Genomic DNA, 18,592 nt, shown 5'->3' with positions numbered 1-18,592 from the left:
GCAAAAATAGAAAAAAAGAAAATAAATAAACACGAAAACTAATTTTACATAGGTCAAAAACTTTTTTAGATCGTAGTATCACAGAAATGCGATTAAATTTTAGTAAAACATTTACAGTAAACCATTTCTGGATTATGAAAAATTCAGATTTAAAATTAGCGACTAGAGGAAACACCTAAGTTTTAAGAACCAATAAAATCTGAGAACAATTTCATCGTAATTCGTATTGGATACACCATTTTGAATTTTAAAAATCCAGCATCAGATACGTATTCGTCGACCTTAAAAATCCCCACGGAGTAGCAAGTTTCAATCGATTTCATTCATTTAAATATATTTTGTCCGCCATATTGGATCCGACATATTGAATTTTTATAAACTAACATCATATGTGACGCGACACGAGAAAAGGGACCTATCGTTAAAAAAATCGATTTTGAGATTATGGTGCTATTCGACAGATTATTCTTTGCTCTTTCACGTGAAAAAATTAAAAGTTGAAAAACTTAAATAGTGTTAATAATATAAAACCCGAAAGTTAAGCATGTACGCGTAAATACACGGATTTTCTGCGCATGGCGGCGCTTTAAACGCTCTCCCTGTAAAATTCTCTTTTGCGGCGATAGGTCCCTTTTCTCGTGTCGCGTCACATATTCGTAATCAGCGACCCCGAAAACCCCCGAGTAACGAGTTTCAAGTAAATGCGAGGAATTTTTAAAAATTTCGTCCGCCATATTGGATCCGCCATTTTGAATTTTTAAAATCTGATGTCAGATTCGTAATCAGCGACCTCAAAAACCCCCGAGTAACAAGTTTAAGGAGGTTCTATCGCTTAACGCAGCTAGTCAAAACAGTGAGAAATATTTAATGTTTTGTCTCACTTGGTAACGTCAAACGTTTGGCAACGCCGAATTATTTCTAACCTCTGATAAAAATTATCATTTAAATTTCGCGCTCAAATTTAATATGTATAGTTCATGCAACGTTGCCAAACGTTATAAGTGTTGTTTATATTTTTAGATGAAACGTAAATTTTGTTTACAAATTGATTTATTGTAAATCTCCCATCTCTACCTATTGACAATTGTTTTAACAGATATGTAATTATTGCATATCAGTTTAGTATTTAAAAAATTTAGATCAATATCTGTTCATTTAATACTTTGCAGTTTGTAAATATATATGACAAACTACTCAATTCCCTTAAGACTCAATGTTAAATGTTAAAAATCAAAAATGTTTATAACTTTTTTCATAGGTACCTAGAGGTCACAAAAATTTAACTACGCCTTCATATTAACTTTATCTAGTTGCTCATCAAGTTTTATCAAAATCTGTTCATTAAATCAATTATCGATAGAACCTCCTTAAAGGAAATCTGAACAATTTTTTTTAAATCCACCATTTTAGATCCGCCATTTTTATTTTTTCTTATATATTTAATTCTTATGTTATTAAAGTCATTGAATTCAAAAAACATTCAGAAGAAGCAAAAATTAATCTTTATTTATAGAAATTAAGTAAATTCCCATAAAAATCAGTTTCTCAAACTTCACCCCCCACCAAGCCTGTAAAAAGAGAACACGAATTAACTTTTAGGTCGGACAATGTTTTTCTCTTTAGATACACCTTAAGGAAAAAAACCTACCACATGGGAGTCCTGACAATCCAATTTTTTTTGTGTGCCGGTGTAATGAAAGAAATTTTATTGGAGCAAATAGGGAACTCCTAAGCGTTTAAAAGGAGCTAAATTTTCAAGCTCAAGAGGAATTTATAGTAAATCTTGGAATTAAATGGAACTTCATCCCACCTAGTGCTCTGCATATGGGGGGAGGGCCTGGGAACGCCTGATACGATTTGTAAAAACCGCTCTCAAAGTAACGCTTAGAGACCAAGTGCCAAAGGAAGAAGTACTAATCACCTTACTAGCAGAGGCTGAACATTCTGTCAATTCAAGACCACTTATCCATGTGTCAATAGATCTCAGGGACCAAGAAGCATTGGCACCAAAGCACTTCTTATTAGGGTCATTAACAGGAAATTGTACGCTAGGTAGATTTGAGACTCTCCAAGATTGTACCCGTAAACAATGGCGAGTTGCACAATCGTTCTCCGATTCATTTTTGAAAAGGTGGTTAAGAGAATACTTCCCAACTTTGCTTCCTCGAAAAAAGTGGACGAGTGAAACAGAGAAGTTAAAGATAGGAGACGTGGTTATAATAGTAGATTACAACTCCCCAAGAAATCTGTGGAAGAAAGGGATAATATCCAAAGTCTTCCCAGGAAAAGACCAACAAGTTCGAGTAGTTAAAGTTCGGCTAGAGAACACGTCTCTAGTTCGTCCAGCAAATAAGCTGATAAAAATTACACAATCCCCGTAAGTACAAAATTCTCGATTTGTACGAGGGGAGGATTTTACGAATAGCAATTTTACTTGTTTAATAATTGTTCTATAATTGTTTGGTGGTGGGACAGTTATAATAGTCTGTTGCAGGGGAAATCTTTTTATTTAATTTGCATTTGTTTGATGGTGGGATAGTTATAATAGTCTGTTGCAGGGGAAATCTTTTTTATTTATTTTGCATTTGTTTAGTGGTGGGATGGTTTAATTTGTTCATTTATACAATTCACACAGTTTAGAAAGGGAAAAATAAATATAAAAATAGTTTCTGACAATTGCGAAGAAAAGGTCTTCCGTTTGGCTGTTATTTCTGACGGTTGGTAAAAAAGGTTACCAACCGGGCTGTATTATTTTATTTTACCTGACAACTGAAATAATTAATTCAGTTGGGCTGCAATTAAATTCTGACTCATAAGGAGACTCCATTTTGTGTATATTTAATTTCCTTCCTTGTTATTTTATAAAGAGAAACAAGATGTTTCCCAATTAGTAAATAACACAGGAAAAATTTCCCAAAATTTCATACCTGCGATACCCTTCCCCTTTCACATGATGACAAACTACGAAGAGGAAAAAGGAAAGAAGTAGGAAGAACGGCGCCCTCGACCTCCACTCGTGTCACAAAAATCACCGCAAACAAATGCCCTTGTTGCTTAATATACTATTATGGCATTTAAGCCCTAAATGTTCTGCAATGGCTTTTTTTGACGAAAACATACCAGTTGAAATTTAAAAAAAATGGTGTAAAACTTGAATATTTCAACTAATCCTGATTTTGATGCTTCTAAACGGTATGATATACGAAATGACGAGGACTTAAGAAAATTACAATTGCACAATTTGGATCATTTTATTAATGACTAATCTTTAGTATTTTATTCAAAACAAGTATGTAATCTCCGCTTTCTCGGCGCGTTTTTGAGACGCAAAGTATGCCTTTACTTCAAGCAGCAGTTTTACGGTCCTAGTACCGTAAAACTCCTACTTGAAGCAAAGCCATGCTTTACCTCTCAAAACGCACCGAGTAACCGCGGATTACATTCTCGTTTTGTATAAAATGTCGTGTGTACCTCGGACGCACGCATTTCTCGTCCTCGCTTGTTTACAGTACTCGGCTTCGCCTCGTACTGCAAAATCAAGCTCGGACGAGAAACTTGCGCTTTGCGTCCTCGTTGCACAATGTACTATTTTGATAGATTTAATATAGATAAATCGTTTCTCCATTGCGATGTGAATACATGGTACCAAAATACCTCCTATTTACAGGGCTTAAATATTGTTAAAAACTTAGAAGTTGTTAATGATTTAGCGGAACGAAATGTCCAGAGGACTGAAATAGTAGATTGTGCATCAAGGGAGGGAAATGGATGATTTCCGACGAGTGTAGTTTGCAGTTCGAGGCGTAGCGAGCAAACGAGCCGAAGGCGAGTGCTTGCGAGCGAAGCCGAGAACTGTAAAACAAGAGTGGAAATCAATTTTCCTCCCGAGTTGCACATACTATTTTTTCTAACACACGTATACCGAAAGTACAAACGCGGCAGTTTGATTGTTACTTTTGAATGTATAGTTGTAGCTGGGGGCGGTATAGTTACAACTGTGGTAACTGAAAGTTTGTGAAAAGCTTAAAATAACTAAACTAACCCAAAGAGCGTAGGTTTACGCAAGTAGCGTAAGTAACGTAAGTAACGTAAGTTACGTAACTTACGTAAATCATTTATTATTTGTAACTCGAAAGACTAACATAACTACACCATTTACGTAAGCTACGTAACTACACCATTTGCGTAACTCGCGTAAGTTACGTAAGTCACTTAGCTGACGTAACTCACGTAACTGATTCATCAATGGTCATACTTTGATAATATTACCGAGAAAGCAAGTTACTTTTCCTCCCTCACGTCACTAGCCGGGAGGGAATGTACATTCCCTCCCGCTCGCAGGGAATCATACACTTTTCTCCCGCTAAACACGTAGGAAATGGTGTACTTTCGGTGCGTGTGGTAGAAAAAATATATTAACGCAATTACAAAGGATGAATTCCAAAAACAGAATTTGCTGCAAGTTACTGAAAAGTATCAAACAGACTATCCAAATGCGTTAAAAAAGACGGTCTGTAAGAAAAGAAGATTTAGTGAATAAAGTAGTCCTCTTTTTAATCTAAATTTTTGTCTTTAAATGCATTTAAAAACCTATTAAAAATATTTTGAAGATTTCCCAAATAAAAACACCGGATTAAACCCAAACCTTTGACTTTTAAATTAAAGTTTTTCTCGACTTTATGTCCTACGAAAGGTGAATAAACAACGAGTGTGTCCGATTTTTGCACTTTAACTTGTAAAATTTGGCTAAATATATTAGTCTCTATATTAAAAGCTTTATAACTTATTCAATTATGAACCGAAAATCTTGTATTTTAAGTCAGTTTAAAGGTAAGAGTGTGCACTTGAAGAATCTAAAACAGATTTAAAAAATTTTGTTAAATAGAAAAATTATTTTTAAAAAACCAAAAGTTTATAAAATCCCATGTAAAGGGGGGCCCAAAACTTCAACTTGGTAAATAAGAGCCATCCTAATATATAGAGTTAAATTCCAGTTGAATTTCATTTTGGGAGATAATTTAGGCCTAAACGAAATATTAAGATTTGTAGTGTTTTAATGCAAACTATTTTTGTAGAATGTGCAAATTAGGCTCAAAAGAAACTTCTGAAATGTGCGAAGAAGATGAGTCCGAATTGAGAACGAAAATTAATTATAAAGCAGATGTACGAAAGAAAGGCAGATTTGTCAAAAAGCGGAATCAAAGAACGATGCGTGTTTAATGATGTAATCGGCTCTCATCTTACGGAAAATGTGACAGTAGATATGATGCATGATGTATTAGAAGGTGTTTGCGTTTATATCATGAGTTTTATTATATTATACACATTTATTTTTGAAAAAGAATATTTCACTTTAGAAACTTTGAATAAAGCAATTACAAACTATTATGCTGAATCGATTGACTCATAATAAACTTATAAAAATGTCGGCATCGGAAATGATGAACTTGGTACGTTATTTTGGGTTGATAATAGGGCATTCAATACCGGAAAACGATAAGCACTGGAAATTATATACCTACTTAAGACAAATTTTAGACATCTTACTTTCGTCTAGGTTTATTCGTGCCGATGCAAAAGTACTGACAAATTTTATAAAGAAGCAAAATGAGTTATATAAAGAATTGTACGACAATCTGCAACCTAAATTTCATTTACTGCTACATTACAAAAGAATTTTACTCAATAATGGGCCATACTGTGCATTTATTGTAGAAAATACTGGTGATTGTAAGTTAGTAAAACAATAAGAGCTACCAAACATTGATCCTGTTTTATCAGTTTACAAAATCGATACTCACTTTGTTATACCTCGCTACAAATTGTGAAAGCGAAAAAATTTAGTTTGTAAAAACCAGGTCTGATAAAAATCATGATTTTGTTGAAAAAATGGCATTATTATTATCTTCTAAAGTTAATAATTACAGTATAGGCATTTGAAACATATGTAGACAAAAAAAAATATTTTTACTATTTTTTTAAACAACTACTTTGTTTTATTTTAACCTTATTTTTTAACTTCACATTTTTAATGATAATCGAAGACGGATTAACCTTTTTTAATTTTCGAAAGCTTATTTTAAAGCTGAGATTACAACGAACCTTTCTGTGTTTTTAGAAAAATTTTATATAAATTTTTCTAGATTTTTGAAAAAGTTGAAGTCAAGAGACAAAAATGAGAAAATTTGATAATTTTTTTTATTTCTTTCTCACTCTACAACTCAAAAAATAGTTAACAAAATAACTTCAAAGATGCCTTATTTTACGCAAAATTTAATCAGCTTTCTAACCGTATTTAAGTTTTTTTGTATCTTCTTTTATTTACGAGATATAATTAAAAAAGCGATGGCATGTTTTTTATAGAGTCGCGTGTAATCGTCCTGATACTCGTGGTCGGCAATGTATATGATTTTATCTTTCAACTAGTTTAGTTAATTAGATTAGTTTAGCTTAGTTAATTTAGAAATTTCGTCTTTGAAAATCCCTACATGGGAATCTACATGGAAACATATGTCAATATTTATGTTAAAACCCGACTTCCATAATGAAAACTATATGGATTCCTATGTAAAATTCGTCATGTGAAATCTTTTTTCATTTTTTGAAAAATACTCCTATATTAAATACCACATCAAACTTGAAAAATTTTTGTCTCCAATTTTCAAGTTATCTATGCAGGGTTGCTACGCAACCTGAAAAACCTAGAATTGTCAGGGAATTTTATAAACTTTGGAAAAACCTGGAAAAGTCAGGGCTTTTTATCGAAATCCTGGAAAATTGTTGTTTTCTAAAATTATTGTGTTTATTTTTAAAATCTAGTTTTTCTTAAGTAGATGTTTTCTAGTTCATAAGTAGATGAACTTCAAAAGATTTTGATTTAAAATTTTATAAAATTTCAATTTTAAATGAATTTAATTAGAAATACCTATGTATAAAAAAAATTTAATTAAAAAAAAAAAATTTTAAACTAAAATTCTTCTGAAATTAGTTAAATTTTTTAATAATATTATTTAATTGAACATTAACAATAATAGATTTATAGAAGAATTTTAGTTAAAAACACTAAAACAAATTGAATTTTGTAGCACTTACAAGTGATTGCAGAAATTAAATTATTTTCAAAAATTTTAATAAAATTCTTTGCGTAACAATTCAAATTTTTTCAAAATAACATTAATTTAATTTAATTTCTTTGCAGAAATCCAACTATGTTAAAAAATTTACAAAAATTCTCAAAAAAAATTCAATTATCTTCAAAAATAATAACATTTTTCTCCGAAATTCAATTATTTTCAAAACTTTTAATAAAATTCTTGGCAGAATTTCAATTATTTTTAATATAATTTTCATCAAATTTCTCGAAAAATGCAATTATTCTTAAAATTTTATTAAAATTTGTCAAAAGAATTCAATTATTTAAAAAATTTGTTAGTAAAATAAAATTCTTTATGAAAATTCAATTTTAAGAAACATTCAATTGTTTAATAAAATATTTATTTTCTTTTGATAATCTTTTTACCCATTAAGTTATTTAATTGACTACTCAACAGATAGCGCTTACTTAATGTTATATTTGTTTATAACTTTTGTAACTGAAACATTTTATTTAATTTAGTTTTACTGTCTAATGTTTTAATAATACGTGAAAGGTAAGTTAGGAAGCGTTCACAAATTATGTCACAGAATTTTTGGAGATTTTCAACCCCCCCTTTTCCTGTCACGCAATTTTTGCAATTTCACATGAGAAAATACCTTGTGTCACGTTTAGTAAGACCCCCCTACCCCCAAAGACATGACATCATATGTGAACGCTCCCTTATCTGAATCCATTTTCTATAAATTTTTCACATAGATAATATTTATTTATTAACTAAACTAAAAAAATATTATTTTCTTATAAATTCAAAAGGTTTATTATTAGTTTACTAATTATATTTAAATTATTTAATGTAAATTATAATATGTAATTGTTTTTTTAATTATAGTTTCAAATTTGAATTATTTTTCGCGCCCATGCTACAGTGCTGCAAACTGAAGTATAATCAGTAGAGATCTGAATTATCAATCTGTTTTATAAATATGTTTTTCCCTTTATTATGTATTTATTTGAAATTTTCCGCGCATTATAAAGTATTTATTAAGAAAATTCATAATTTAATGTTGAAATATCAAAAATTTATATAGTGTTGTATTATTGAAACATCAAGTTTAAAAAAATACTGAGCTAGCAGACAGCTTTTTATACAGTGTTTAAAGACTTGTCAAAACAAGAAATGGTAAGTGCTTTTCATTACAACTTTTTTGAGAAATATTATTACTATTATAATTGCTCATATAATGATTTGACTTATTTTGTGTGTATTTAGGAAGGTGAAGAGAACGAATTGGAAAAAAAGTTTGCTGGGAGACATCATAGCGAAGATATGTTCATTTTTTTGTCATTGTTTACACACATTAAAGTTTTAATATCAAAAAACATTTTATGTGTTCTATATTAAATAAATATACAAATAAACTATAAGTAAATAAATAAACTATTTATAAAAAATAAGTGCACTATTGAAAATAACTTAACTAAAAATTAAAACTACACTATTTACATCAACCTAACCTAATTTAACCTTTACTTGAGTGCAAATTTTTTTAAAAATATTATTACTATTATAATTGCTCATATAATGATTTGACTTATTTTGTGTGTATTTAGGAAGGTGAAGAGAACGAATTGGAAAAAAAAGTTTGATGGGAGACATCATAGCGAAGGTATATTCATTTTTTTATCATTGTTTATACACACGAGAACGATCGCGCGCTGCCGCGCGCGCGTTTTTTCTCTTGCATTTTTATTCTTTAAATTACAGTCTTTTGTTTGTTAAGGTATCAATTTGAGTGACAGTTTCTGATAATAGGAATTTTTAAATATTAATAAATTTAATAAAATAATAGCCTATGTTGTGCGTAAAACAATTTTTTATACCTTTACACTTTTAGTTCTGTCTTTATCTGTTTCTAAATGTATCATTTCTAAAGTTTATGGTTTTGATAAAAAAAACAACACTTTTCTTTGCTTAAAGAAAAGCGTATATTTCAAGAATGGCACATTTTATAAAAAGTTTTGTACGATGAAGTTATAGAAAACCTTTTTATAATCAAAGTAATCTATTTGTTAATTAAATTTTGTAACATTTAAAATCTTCCATAGTAAATTTATATTTTAAAAAATAGTGATGAAAGAAAAACGTTACTAAATAAACTTTTTTTAACTATTTTTCACTTAGCTAGCAAAAAAACATCTCTACTGTCAAAGAAAGCCATAAACAGAGGATATTAAATTAAAAATTTACTTTTGTTTCTTAAAATCGTTCCTACTTTTGCTATAAAAAAGAAATATAAGTGTGGTTTCTGTAAATATTATACAAAAAATGTAAGTACTCCGTCATTTCGAAGAAAATAATTTATTTCAATGTATGCTTTTCTATAAGATTCATGGGATGCAAAATTTCGTTAATAATCTTGAGAAATATTATCTTTAAACTTTTTTCAAAGTTCATTTGGATGAACTGGTTGGCAGTACATTAAAATACGTACAAATAAGTGTCTTAATTATCTGAAGTTTGAACTATTATTTGAAATTAGGAAATTAAAACGTCTTTGACCAATTGATAAGAAAGAAACGTGTAAAGAAATCTTACGTGTGAATCTTATTACAAAAAAATGACCTAATTTACCAATAAGAAGCGTCGAAGAAAGTCTTACGCGTAAAGACAGCCATACTGAGACACACTCCTTTTTGAAGAAAAAAAATATATAACGACTCAGACATTTTTATAGAAAAAATATTTACTTCTATTTCAATAATTCAGTGTAAACATAATTCTTGATTAGTAAATTAGGTCTTTGATTTCCTAAATATATAATTAATGATTCCCAAGATTTAACTCGTGAAAATGCAACATATACTTGCCCATGATTAAATACATTTTTACGAAGGTCTACACCAATCTTGTCAAAAGTTTGTCCTTGGCTTTTATTTATTGTTATTGCGAATGCTAATTTTATAGGAAATTGCCGTCGTTTGAAAGTAAAAGGATAAATATCCTCACAATACAGCGTAATACGATTTATAAATACAATATCTCCAACCTTATCACCTGTTAAAATACGACAACGTAGCAGATTGTTTGTTAGTTCTAATACCTGCATTCGCGTTCCATTACATAAACCTTCATTAATACTAAGATTTCGAAGTAGCATGACAATACAATTGGCTCTTAATCGTAATTCATAAGGCGGGAAATTTGATGGATTTAAAGTATTCAAATACTCTGGTAAAATAGCATCATTTATACTTCCATTATCACAATTTTCGGTACTATCAACACTTGTATAAATTCGCTCACTTTTATTATCAAACAGTTCGAGTACCTTGTTGTTAATTTCATCAACATCAACATTTCGAGCAGACAATATTGCTACTTTTGCTAAATCATCGTATTTATTATTGATAATTAATTCTCCAAATATTTTATGAATATCACCATTTTCTACACATTGCTCTGGTGCTAGTATATTATTATCATTATCATTTAAAGTACCATTTCCAACTGATAATAAATATTCTGGAAATTCTTTTTCACCAGGTAAAGTTCTCATATTTTCTGTTAATGATATCACCCTAAAATGACTCCATAATGTGCTAGATTTAATAGATAAATTAACTAATTTGCTTCTAGTAGCATTAACTTTAACAGGCAATAATTGTCTAAAATCACCACCCAAAAGCATAGTTTTTCCACCAAATGGCATATCAACATTCATAAAATCGCGTAATGTTCTATCAATTAATTCCATAGCATATCTTGGCGCCATTGGAGCTTCATCCCAAATAAAGACATCAACCTCTTTCAAAAATGTAGCTTCCTTAGACTGACTTTTAATATTTGATGTAGAATCATAGAACAATGGAACAGGCATCCCAAATGTTTTATGTACAGTTTTACCACGGGGAAGTAATATTGCGGCAATGCCTGTAAATGCCATAGTACAAACACATTTTCCTTTACTTCTTAACAAATGGTATAAAGTTGTATAAACAAAAGTTTTTCCGGATCCACCTGGTCCATCAATGTAATAACATGAAGAAGATGGTATTCGTTTATCTTGAATAACTACATTTAATACTTCATCAACAATATCCTTCTGTTTGGAATTCAGTTTCACATATTGCATTTCACCAATCTCTTTATGTTGTTGCAATGACATTTCGTTGTTCGCTTGATTTTCTGTTTCAATACTTATTTCATTTAACTGTATCATTTCAGGAAAATTGCTAATATTTGATCCTTCATGCAACGGAAAGTTAATTATATCATTATATGCTCTTTTATGAGCTTCATTAGATGGATAATTTTTCTGATAATCTTCAGACATAGCCTCTTTAAACTTTTCCCAAAGTTCGTTTGGATGAACTGGATGGCAATAAATTAAAATACGCACAAATAAACGTCTTAATTGTTGTGGCATCATCCATACTTCTCCTTCTGTCAAAGCACGTTCCCATTCTCCATCATCTTCAATAAGGCCTAATGCTAAACATGCACTACGAAAAATGTCATGTAAAATATTTTTGACAGTTCGCAGATCATCATAACTTGTAGCGCCTTTAACTACTATTAAAAGTAATCTAAGATGAAACAGTTCTGATTGACTGGGCGAAATTGAATACATCCGTCTAATGACATTAAATGACCCTTTACGCTTCACCCATTTTAATGCATTTTCACCACGTTCTTTCTTAAAAACATAATAACATGGAATTTCTGCATATATATATATTGTCTAGCTTGTGGATCACGCCTATTTAAATCGAAGTATTCTAATAACATAGTCCGTTTCTGTAAAGCTTCATTTATAGCATCATCATTTGCTTCTTCACTAATGGTTACAGTATGCCGATTAATTAAATGAACAGGTAATCGGAGAATAGAATGACTTTTACTCTGTAATGGTCTACCAAATATTCTATCACATGCTTCAACAGGACTAACATATCGAGTTTCAATAAAGTTTTTTATTTCATCATATTCTAAAGAACTTGTATTATTACTACTATCGGTAATTACTACAGCAGCAGCATCATGTCCCTTAAAAATATATTTATACAAATATTTTACGGATTTAATACTTGAAACTACTTCTACATTAATATGACAATTAAATAACTGAAGTAATGTAGGATTGTATGGAATAACGTATTGATTATCTGTAGTTCCTCCATTTAGGCGATCGTATTGTCCTGTATTAAGGCAGCGATACGTTAGGTATCCGTTTTCATCCATTATTGTCTCAGAACAGAATTGTTTTGGGAAACCTTTCAAACATTTACTATTATTATCTTTACACTAATTTCCACATGGGCCATGAATCATATTTTTCATAACGATGTCATGAAGTATAACATTTTCTGATTGACTTGGAATTTCTGCCGAAATATATTTGTCTACAATCTCGGGTGTTGTTATTTTATAATTTTGTTTCAAAGTCACTAATAAATGCATATGCGGCAATCCACGTTTTTGATATTCAATGACATACACATAAGCAATCACTTCGCCAAATAATTGTTCCTTTACAATAGTATTAATAAGTTTATCTTTTTTTATGGTAAAAACACGCGATACAATATCTGGTCTGTCAAAGGCAGTTTGGTTAGGTAATAAATTTTCCTTAATTTCACGCCAGTTTGGATTACACGTCATCGTAATAAAAAGATCAGGTTTACCAAATTTTCTCACAATAGCCATTGCATCTTGGTAATGCTGTAACATATTTCTCGGAGAACCTGTGAAAAATGATAGAAGTATTACAATTTTCCCAACTTCATTGTTCAAATCATTAGCTCTTCTTTGTAAATGATCAATTAGACCTTCGTAAGTATCTGCACGAAGTTTCTTTTGATTATTTCGAGAGAAATTTCTCCTATCTTTTTCAATTTTCACATAACTGTCGACAATCCATTGCTGAAATAATCTACCACCCTTTAAAAATACATTGTTGTCCCTAGAAGCCATTCTATGCGTGATGTATGCAGCTCTTGATACACGTTTATTTGTATTAGCGCAGGTCAGATTTTTGTCCCAACCTCTTGTTCCATGTGGATAAAATAAAGGATATATCCATGGCTCAACATTGGGATTCATAGAACTTATATATTGTAAACTTTTTGTATTCTTATTATATACGGTAACATATGATTCTGGAATATCACCATCAGCAGTTGTAGTAAAAATTGCTGCAACTTCATTGACACTTTGTAAATTATAACGTCTACTATCCATCCCAGGCTTTAATGAAAATAATAATTGCATCTCAGGCTAAATTTCTGCATTATTTTCAGTCATTGTTTTTTTAATTTTTTCATGCATCATACGGTAGGACTGTGCAAATAGGTTACAATCCCGAAGGGCTGTTTCAATTCCATCAACAATATCTCGGTTTAATTGAACATTATTCTTACAACAAATTTCGGAAGCTTCGTTTTGATCAACAATAAATAACTGTCCAAATGAAGGAGTATCGTTCCTTTCTGCATACAAAGATGTATTCATTTGATAATAAACCTGACCATGTATTTTGAAACAATATGGTCCTGGTCGTCTATTGTTAAAATTAACTAAGTTAGCGTTGAAAGAAGCAAAACCAAATGAATTATTGTAAGGTCGTATATTATGAAGAAAATGCCCAGATAATTCGTAGGTGCCATCAAATAAATTTTGTAATATGAGTGGAGGAGCAGGTAGATCTTCAAGAATGACTTCGCCATGTTTACAACAATCATGAAATGAATTTTTTTTATTAGATACTCTTTCTGCTTGGAAATGTTTAGCATTACAATGCTCACATGAAATGTTCATCGCACCAGCAAAATGTTCTTCTATATGCGAGACTGAAATACTGTCAGAGAAATTTTGATTCTGTGCAAAATCCCGTTTTTTTTGGCTATGAGTTTTTTGATAAGCTACATTTTTTTGACGACCGGAAATATTAGTATTTGCTAAATTTGCTGTAACAGTTACATTATCTTTTGCCAAAGATGTAGTAACAGTTGTAGAGGATTTTTCTGAATTTATATTTGATTTTGACACTGTAATAATACTGTCCTTTGTTTGAAGTGATTGAGGGTTAAGAATTCTATTATTCTCTTGTTTTTTTGTCGAAACTTTCTTTGATAAGCAGCTTTCGTTTAAAGTTTCATGACTTGATGTTGTTCTTCTTCCTTTAAAGAACGTATTATTGATCTTTTTTTTACTTGATTTTCATTTTTTAAATTAGTATATTTTGTAACATTTCTTGAATCATTACAATCATCATTAGTTTTTGATTTTATAAATACTTCACTGTTAACTTTATGTTCACAAAGTTTTACATAAGAATGATCACGTGTAATGTTCATTTCATTACAATAACCCATCTCTATATGTGACTTTGAAATAATATCAGACTGATTTTGTTTTTGAACAGAAGTATGTTTATTTTGTCGAGAGGTGCGCTTGTAAGCAACATTTCTGTCACGAATTGACGTTTTAACTTTAGAAGTAGAAATATTTTCTTCTGCTGATGATAAAGCTGTAGATGTGCTTTGGGGCCTCGTATTTAAAGTTTGCTCTGCACTAATGAATTCATTAGAATCCAATGATTCAGAGCGAACAATTTTATTATTTTCTCGCTTTTTTTGTCGATATTTTTTTTGATAAGCAGCTTTTTTTTTGACGTTTTATGATTTTATATTTTTCCTCTTCTTCAGGAAAATGAACCATAGCTCTTTTTTCTCCTTGCTTCTCAGTTATTATTAATCTTGTATCTTTCATTCTATTGCTTGAATCAATAGAAATATTATTAACATCATTTGCTGGAATTAAAGGCAAATCTTCTAAACAACTATCAACAAAATTTTTTTTACAAACATTGCTGGTTGAATTCAACGATGATAAATTATTGTCAACAATTTTATTTTCTTCATTTTGGAAACTTTTTTCTCTAGCTCGATTCCTAAGAAGACACTCCCAATTACATTCAACAGTTATATGTAGTTCTAATATTAGTCGACCTTACTGACGGAAATTTACTTAAACGATTGTTTTTGAACATTAACATTAAATGATTTCTCATGTTATAATAATAGTAATTGACAGAGTGGGGCATAATATTAAAAAATATCGATGTTGCGAATGCTATTGCATATATTCCACAAGCAAGACTATTGTTTGGTTGTTGATCAACAGTTGTGAAAACTACTGGAGGTTTAAAAGGATATAATCTACTTAAATATTTCCTTTGATCTTCATTTAAACATCCTTCATTAAGACTATCATAAATATAAAGTCTCATTCCATCATAATAAGTGCAAATCCAATGACCTTTCTTGATAGGTCCACTAAAAAGTATTTGAATATGCTTTTTACCTTTTTTAATCGGACTAATAAATTCAAGCGTATAAAAATACAAAGTGCTTTGCATGCTAAAAGCATAATTTGATTCCCTTCTCAATAATTTTTCGAATTCATCAATATGAGTATCATTTAACATTCCTCCTTCAGTAAGTATAATATTAAAATCTGTAACACTTAAATTAACAGTTCCTTCTTTGTTCGACATGATTTCTTTCAATTTATTGAAAAGATATCGCTTCTAAAAAATAGTTTTTCATAAAATTAATTAATTCAGAACACATGTAAATAATGTTACTATTGTCACATTTAACAGTAACTGGAATTTTTATCTTATCCTTTCTTATTAAAGATTATTAAGAATGTAAAGAATGTATCTTCATCTATTAATATTATTAATATTATTAAATATAAGTATATTTTTGGTAAATTTTTCTGTTTTGTATCTGTTTTGTATCTGTTAATCTAGTATCTGTTAATAGAGTATCTGTTAATCTAGTACCTCTTGACTAAATCTCTGTTTATCAAGTATCTGGTATCTCGTAATCACATGTTATTTTTAGTACATCTTTAACATTCATAAAGTTTTTTCCAAAATAATAACTAACTACCAAAATGTTAAAAAACAAAATGTTAAAAAATCAATAATTAAGATTTAAAAAAACAAATATTAATCAATATTAAATAATAATAATATAAAAGATAACATGATGTCTTCATTCAGAAAATAGTTTCTGCAAACATTTATCTTTTCTCATCAGAGAAATAGTTTATTCATAAATTTTAATCTTTTAAAAAAATTTTATAGTTACTTTTCCAGTAATTTATTTACATTTTGAACAATGGAGAACTGTCCATGTTTTAGATGTTTTATATTTCGTTTTAATTGGATGAATGTAAGTATTCTTTTAGTAAGTAATAATCGTTAATAAAGTATTTTTAAACAAATATTTTTTTAGACTGGTTGGGAGTATCCAATTACACCTCCGTCGTCTCCGGAACCTGACGAGCAGGTCAACTTTGACGGACCTGTGCCCCAGGAAATACCGGAGGATGAACTTGAGCTGGAAAATCAGGATGAGGGTTTCCAGGTAATTGGTCCTAACGCGCAAAATCACCTAGAGGAAGCACAAGTGGATGATCCTCCCCCACAGGTTGTAAGTATGAAAACATTTTTAAACATTCAAATTCATTATTATAAGTAGTTTTATTATTTAATATAACATTTTATTTTTTAAGTATCCTTGGCGTCAACCACAGTCACCTCCGCTGGTGGAGGAAGGAAATTTGTCACCATCTTATGAGCAGGAAATTGTTGAGTTGGAGCCACATTCATCACAGGTTGTAAGTATATGAACACCTATTGTGAATCATGTATAATTAAAGTATTTTACTATTTTATCATTATATCTACCTACAATTGTAGAAATCTCCAATGGAGGAAAGACATCAAACACCTATTTTGGGTAATTGTAAATCATTTAGTGATAAGGCTTCTGATATCCATCATCGTCATCGACACCGCCATAATCATCACAAACATCATCATCATCGACATCGCCATAATCATCACAAACAGCATAAAAAACATCACAAAAAATATCACCATAATCATCATCACCGCCATCATCACATTCATCATCACCGTCATCGTCACGGTGACGTATCAACAATGAAGTTACAAAAGTGACAACTGAAGTTACCACAAAGATTTAACGTTTATTTTTCTGTTTTTGAAATTTTTTTTAGTTTATACTTATAGTTGCCAAAGTCATCGAGATAACGTATGAACAATGACATTATAAAAGTGACAACTGAAGTTATCACAAAGATTTAACGTTTATTTTTGTTTTTTAAGATTTTTTAGTTTATACTTATAGTTATTAAAGTTGTGAAGATAACATATCAACAATGCTATTATGAAATCACAAAATTTAATGTTTATTTCTCTATGTTTTTTCGAATTTTTATTACTTTATACTTATAGTTATCAAAGTTGTGGAGATATCAACAATGCTATAATGAAAATGACAACTGAAGTTACCACAAAGATTTAACGTTTATTTTTCTGTTTTTGAATTTTTTTTTAGTTTATACTTATAGTTGTCAAAGTCATCGAGGTAACGTATCAACAATGACATTTCAAAAGCGCCAACTGAAGTTATCATAAAGATTTAACGTTTATTCTTCTGTGTTTTTTTAAAGTTTTTTTCTTTAAAAAATGTTTTGTGTTTACATACAATTTTTAAAATTTTATCTTTTTAATTCTTTTATAATTATAGTTTTCTTAAAATAATAATAATAATTTTGTAAAAACCAAATATAAATAAATTTAATGTTTAGTATATAATGTTTTAATTTAATAATAAGTTAAATACTTTTTTAGAAATTTAGATTTAACATAAGTAATACATATGAAACTAATTTAAATTAAACTTAAATGTAGTTTATACCTAGACTTAACCTAACCTTAAATCTAAAGTATGACTAAGGTTGTAGTCAATAATAAGAACATTATAATATTGGTTTGATACATTTAATTTAATAATAATATTATCAATCAATAAACATTATTTACACGTGTTTTATTTTAAATTCAATATGGTTGTACGGACCACCAATATACTTCAGCCGTAATTGTCCAGAATTTATAGCTTCTTGCATTTGATCGAAGCATATCGAGTCATCAGTGAACATTGGTACAAATCTTGAAGATAGGAATGTATTGAACTTTTTATCCACCTCAACGACAACCTTGACTCCATACCTGGTGTTGACAACCTGGATCTTCGTTATAGGATACTTATGTTAAGGAGTCAGCTCGGAAAGAGGCTTCGTAGCTAGGTAATCCTCCATGCGACCAATGGCGTTGATTCTGATTAGATCCATCTTTTCTTAGAGATAATACTTTGTGAAGTCACAGAACAGAATGACTAAATCGGTTGAAATCCCTTAATTTATACCCAAATATGACGCAATACCCCCACTACTTTTTCTACGCATGCGCAATACCCCCACCACTATTCTTACGCATGCGCAATAGCTTTTTATGCATGTGGAATACCCCCACTCCTATCTGTTTAGCCACGCCCATTTTGTGACGTCATAAGACAAGTCTAGACTAGTTTTAACATGTTTAATAGTTT

At 30.0% G+C, this 18,592-nt stretch overlaps 2 protein-coding genes across 2 annotated transcripts in view; both read left to right on the top strand.

Annotated features, from left to right (window-relative positions):
- Positions 1 to 18,592, top strand: part of LOC122502398 (CUGBP Elav-like family member 4) — an 829,562-nt gene that overhangs the window by 11,442 nt on the left and 799,528 nt on the right. The gene's annotated exons all lie outside the window — the stretch shown is intronic.
- On the top strand, positions 8,704 to 17,145 carry LOC122502401 (lateral signaling target protein 2 homolog). The gene is made up of 4 exons (XM_043612434.1): positions 8,704 to 8,763; positions 16,406 to 16,603; positions 16,686 to 16,790; positions 16,873 to 17,145. The coding sequence occupies exons 1-4, from the start codon at positions 8,743 to 8,745 to the stop codon at positions 17,134 to 17,136; spliced, it is 588 nt and encodes a 195-aa protein (XP_043468369.1). The 5' UTR covers positions 8,704 to 8,742; the 3' UTR covers positions 17,137 to 17,145.

The sequence above is a fragment of the Leptopilina heterotoma genome, unplaced genomic scaffold, assembly GCF_015476425.1.
Source record: "Leptopilina heterotoma isolate Lh14 unplaced genomic scaffold, ASM1547642v1 Lhet_228, whole genome shotgun sequence".
Taxonomy (NCBI): domain Eukaryota; kingdom Metazoa; phylum Arthropoda; class Insecta; order Hymenoptera; family Figitidae; genus Leptopilina; species Leptopilina heterotoma.
The sequence above is the reverse complement of the archived record's forward strand: the minus strand, read 5'-3'. Positions and strand labels throughout refer to the sequence as shown.

Bases quoted from the DNA above. Each gene is read 5' to 3' on its own strand.
- LOC122502401 (XM_043612434.1), top strand. From the start codon at position 8,743: ATGGGAGACATCATAGCGAAG. The intron at 8,764-16,405 runs GTATATTCATTT...ATATTTTTTTAG, and splicing joins TGGGAGACATCATAGCGAAG to ACTGGTTGGGAGTATCCAAT. The intron at 16,791-16,872 runs GTAAGTATATGA...CTACAATTGTAG, and splicing joins AGCCACATTCATCACAGGTT to AAATCTCCAATGGAGGAAAG.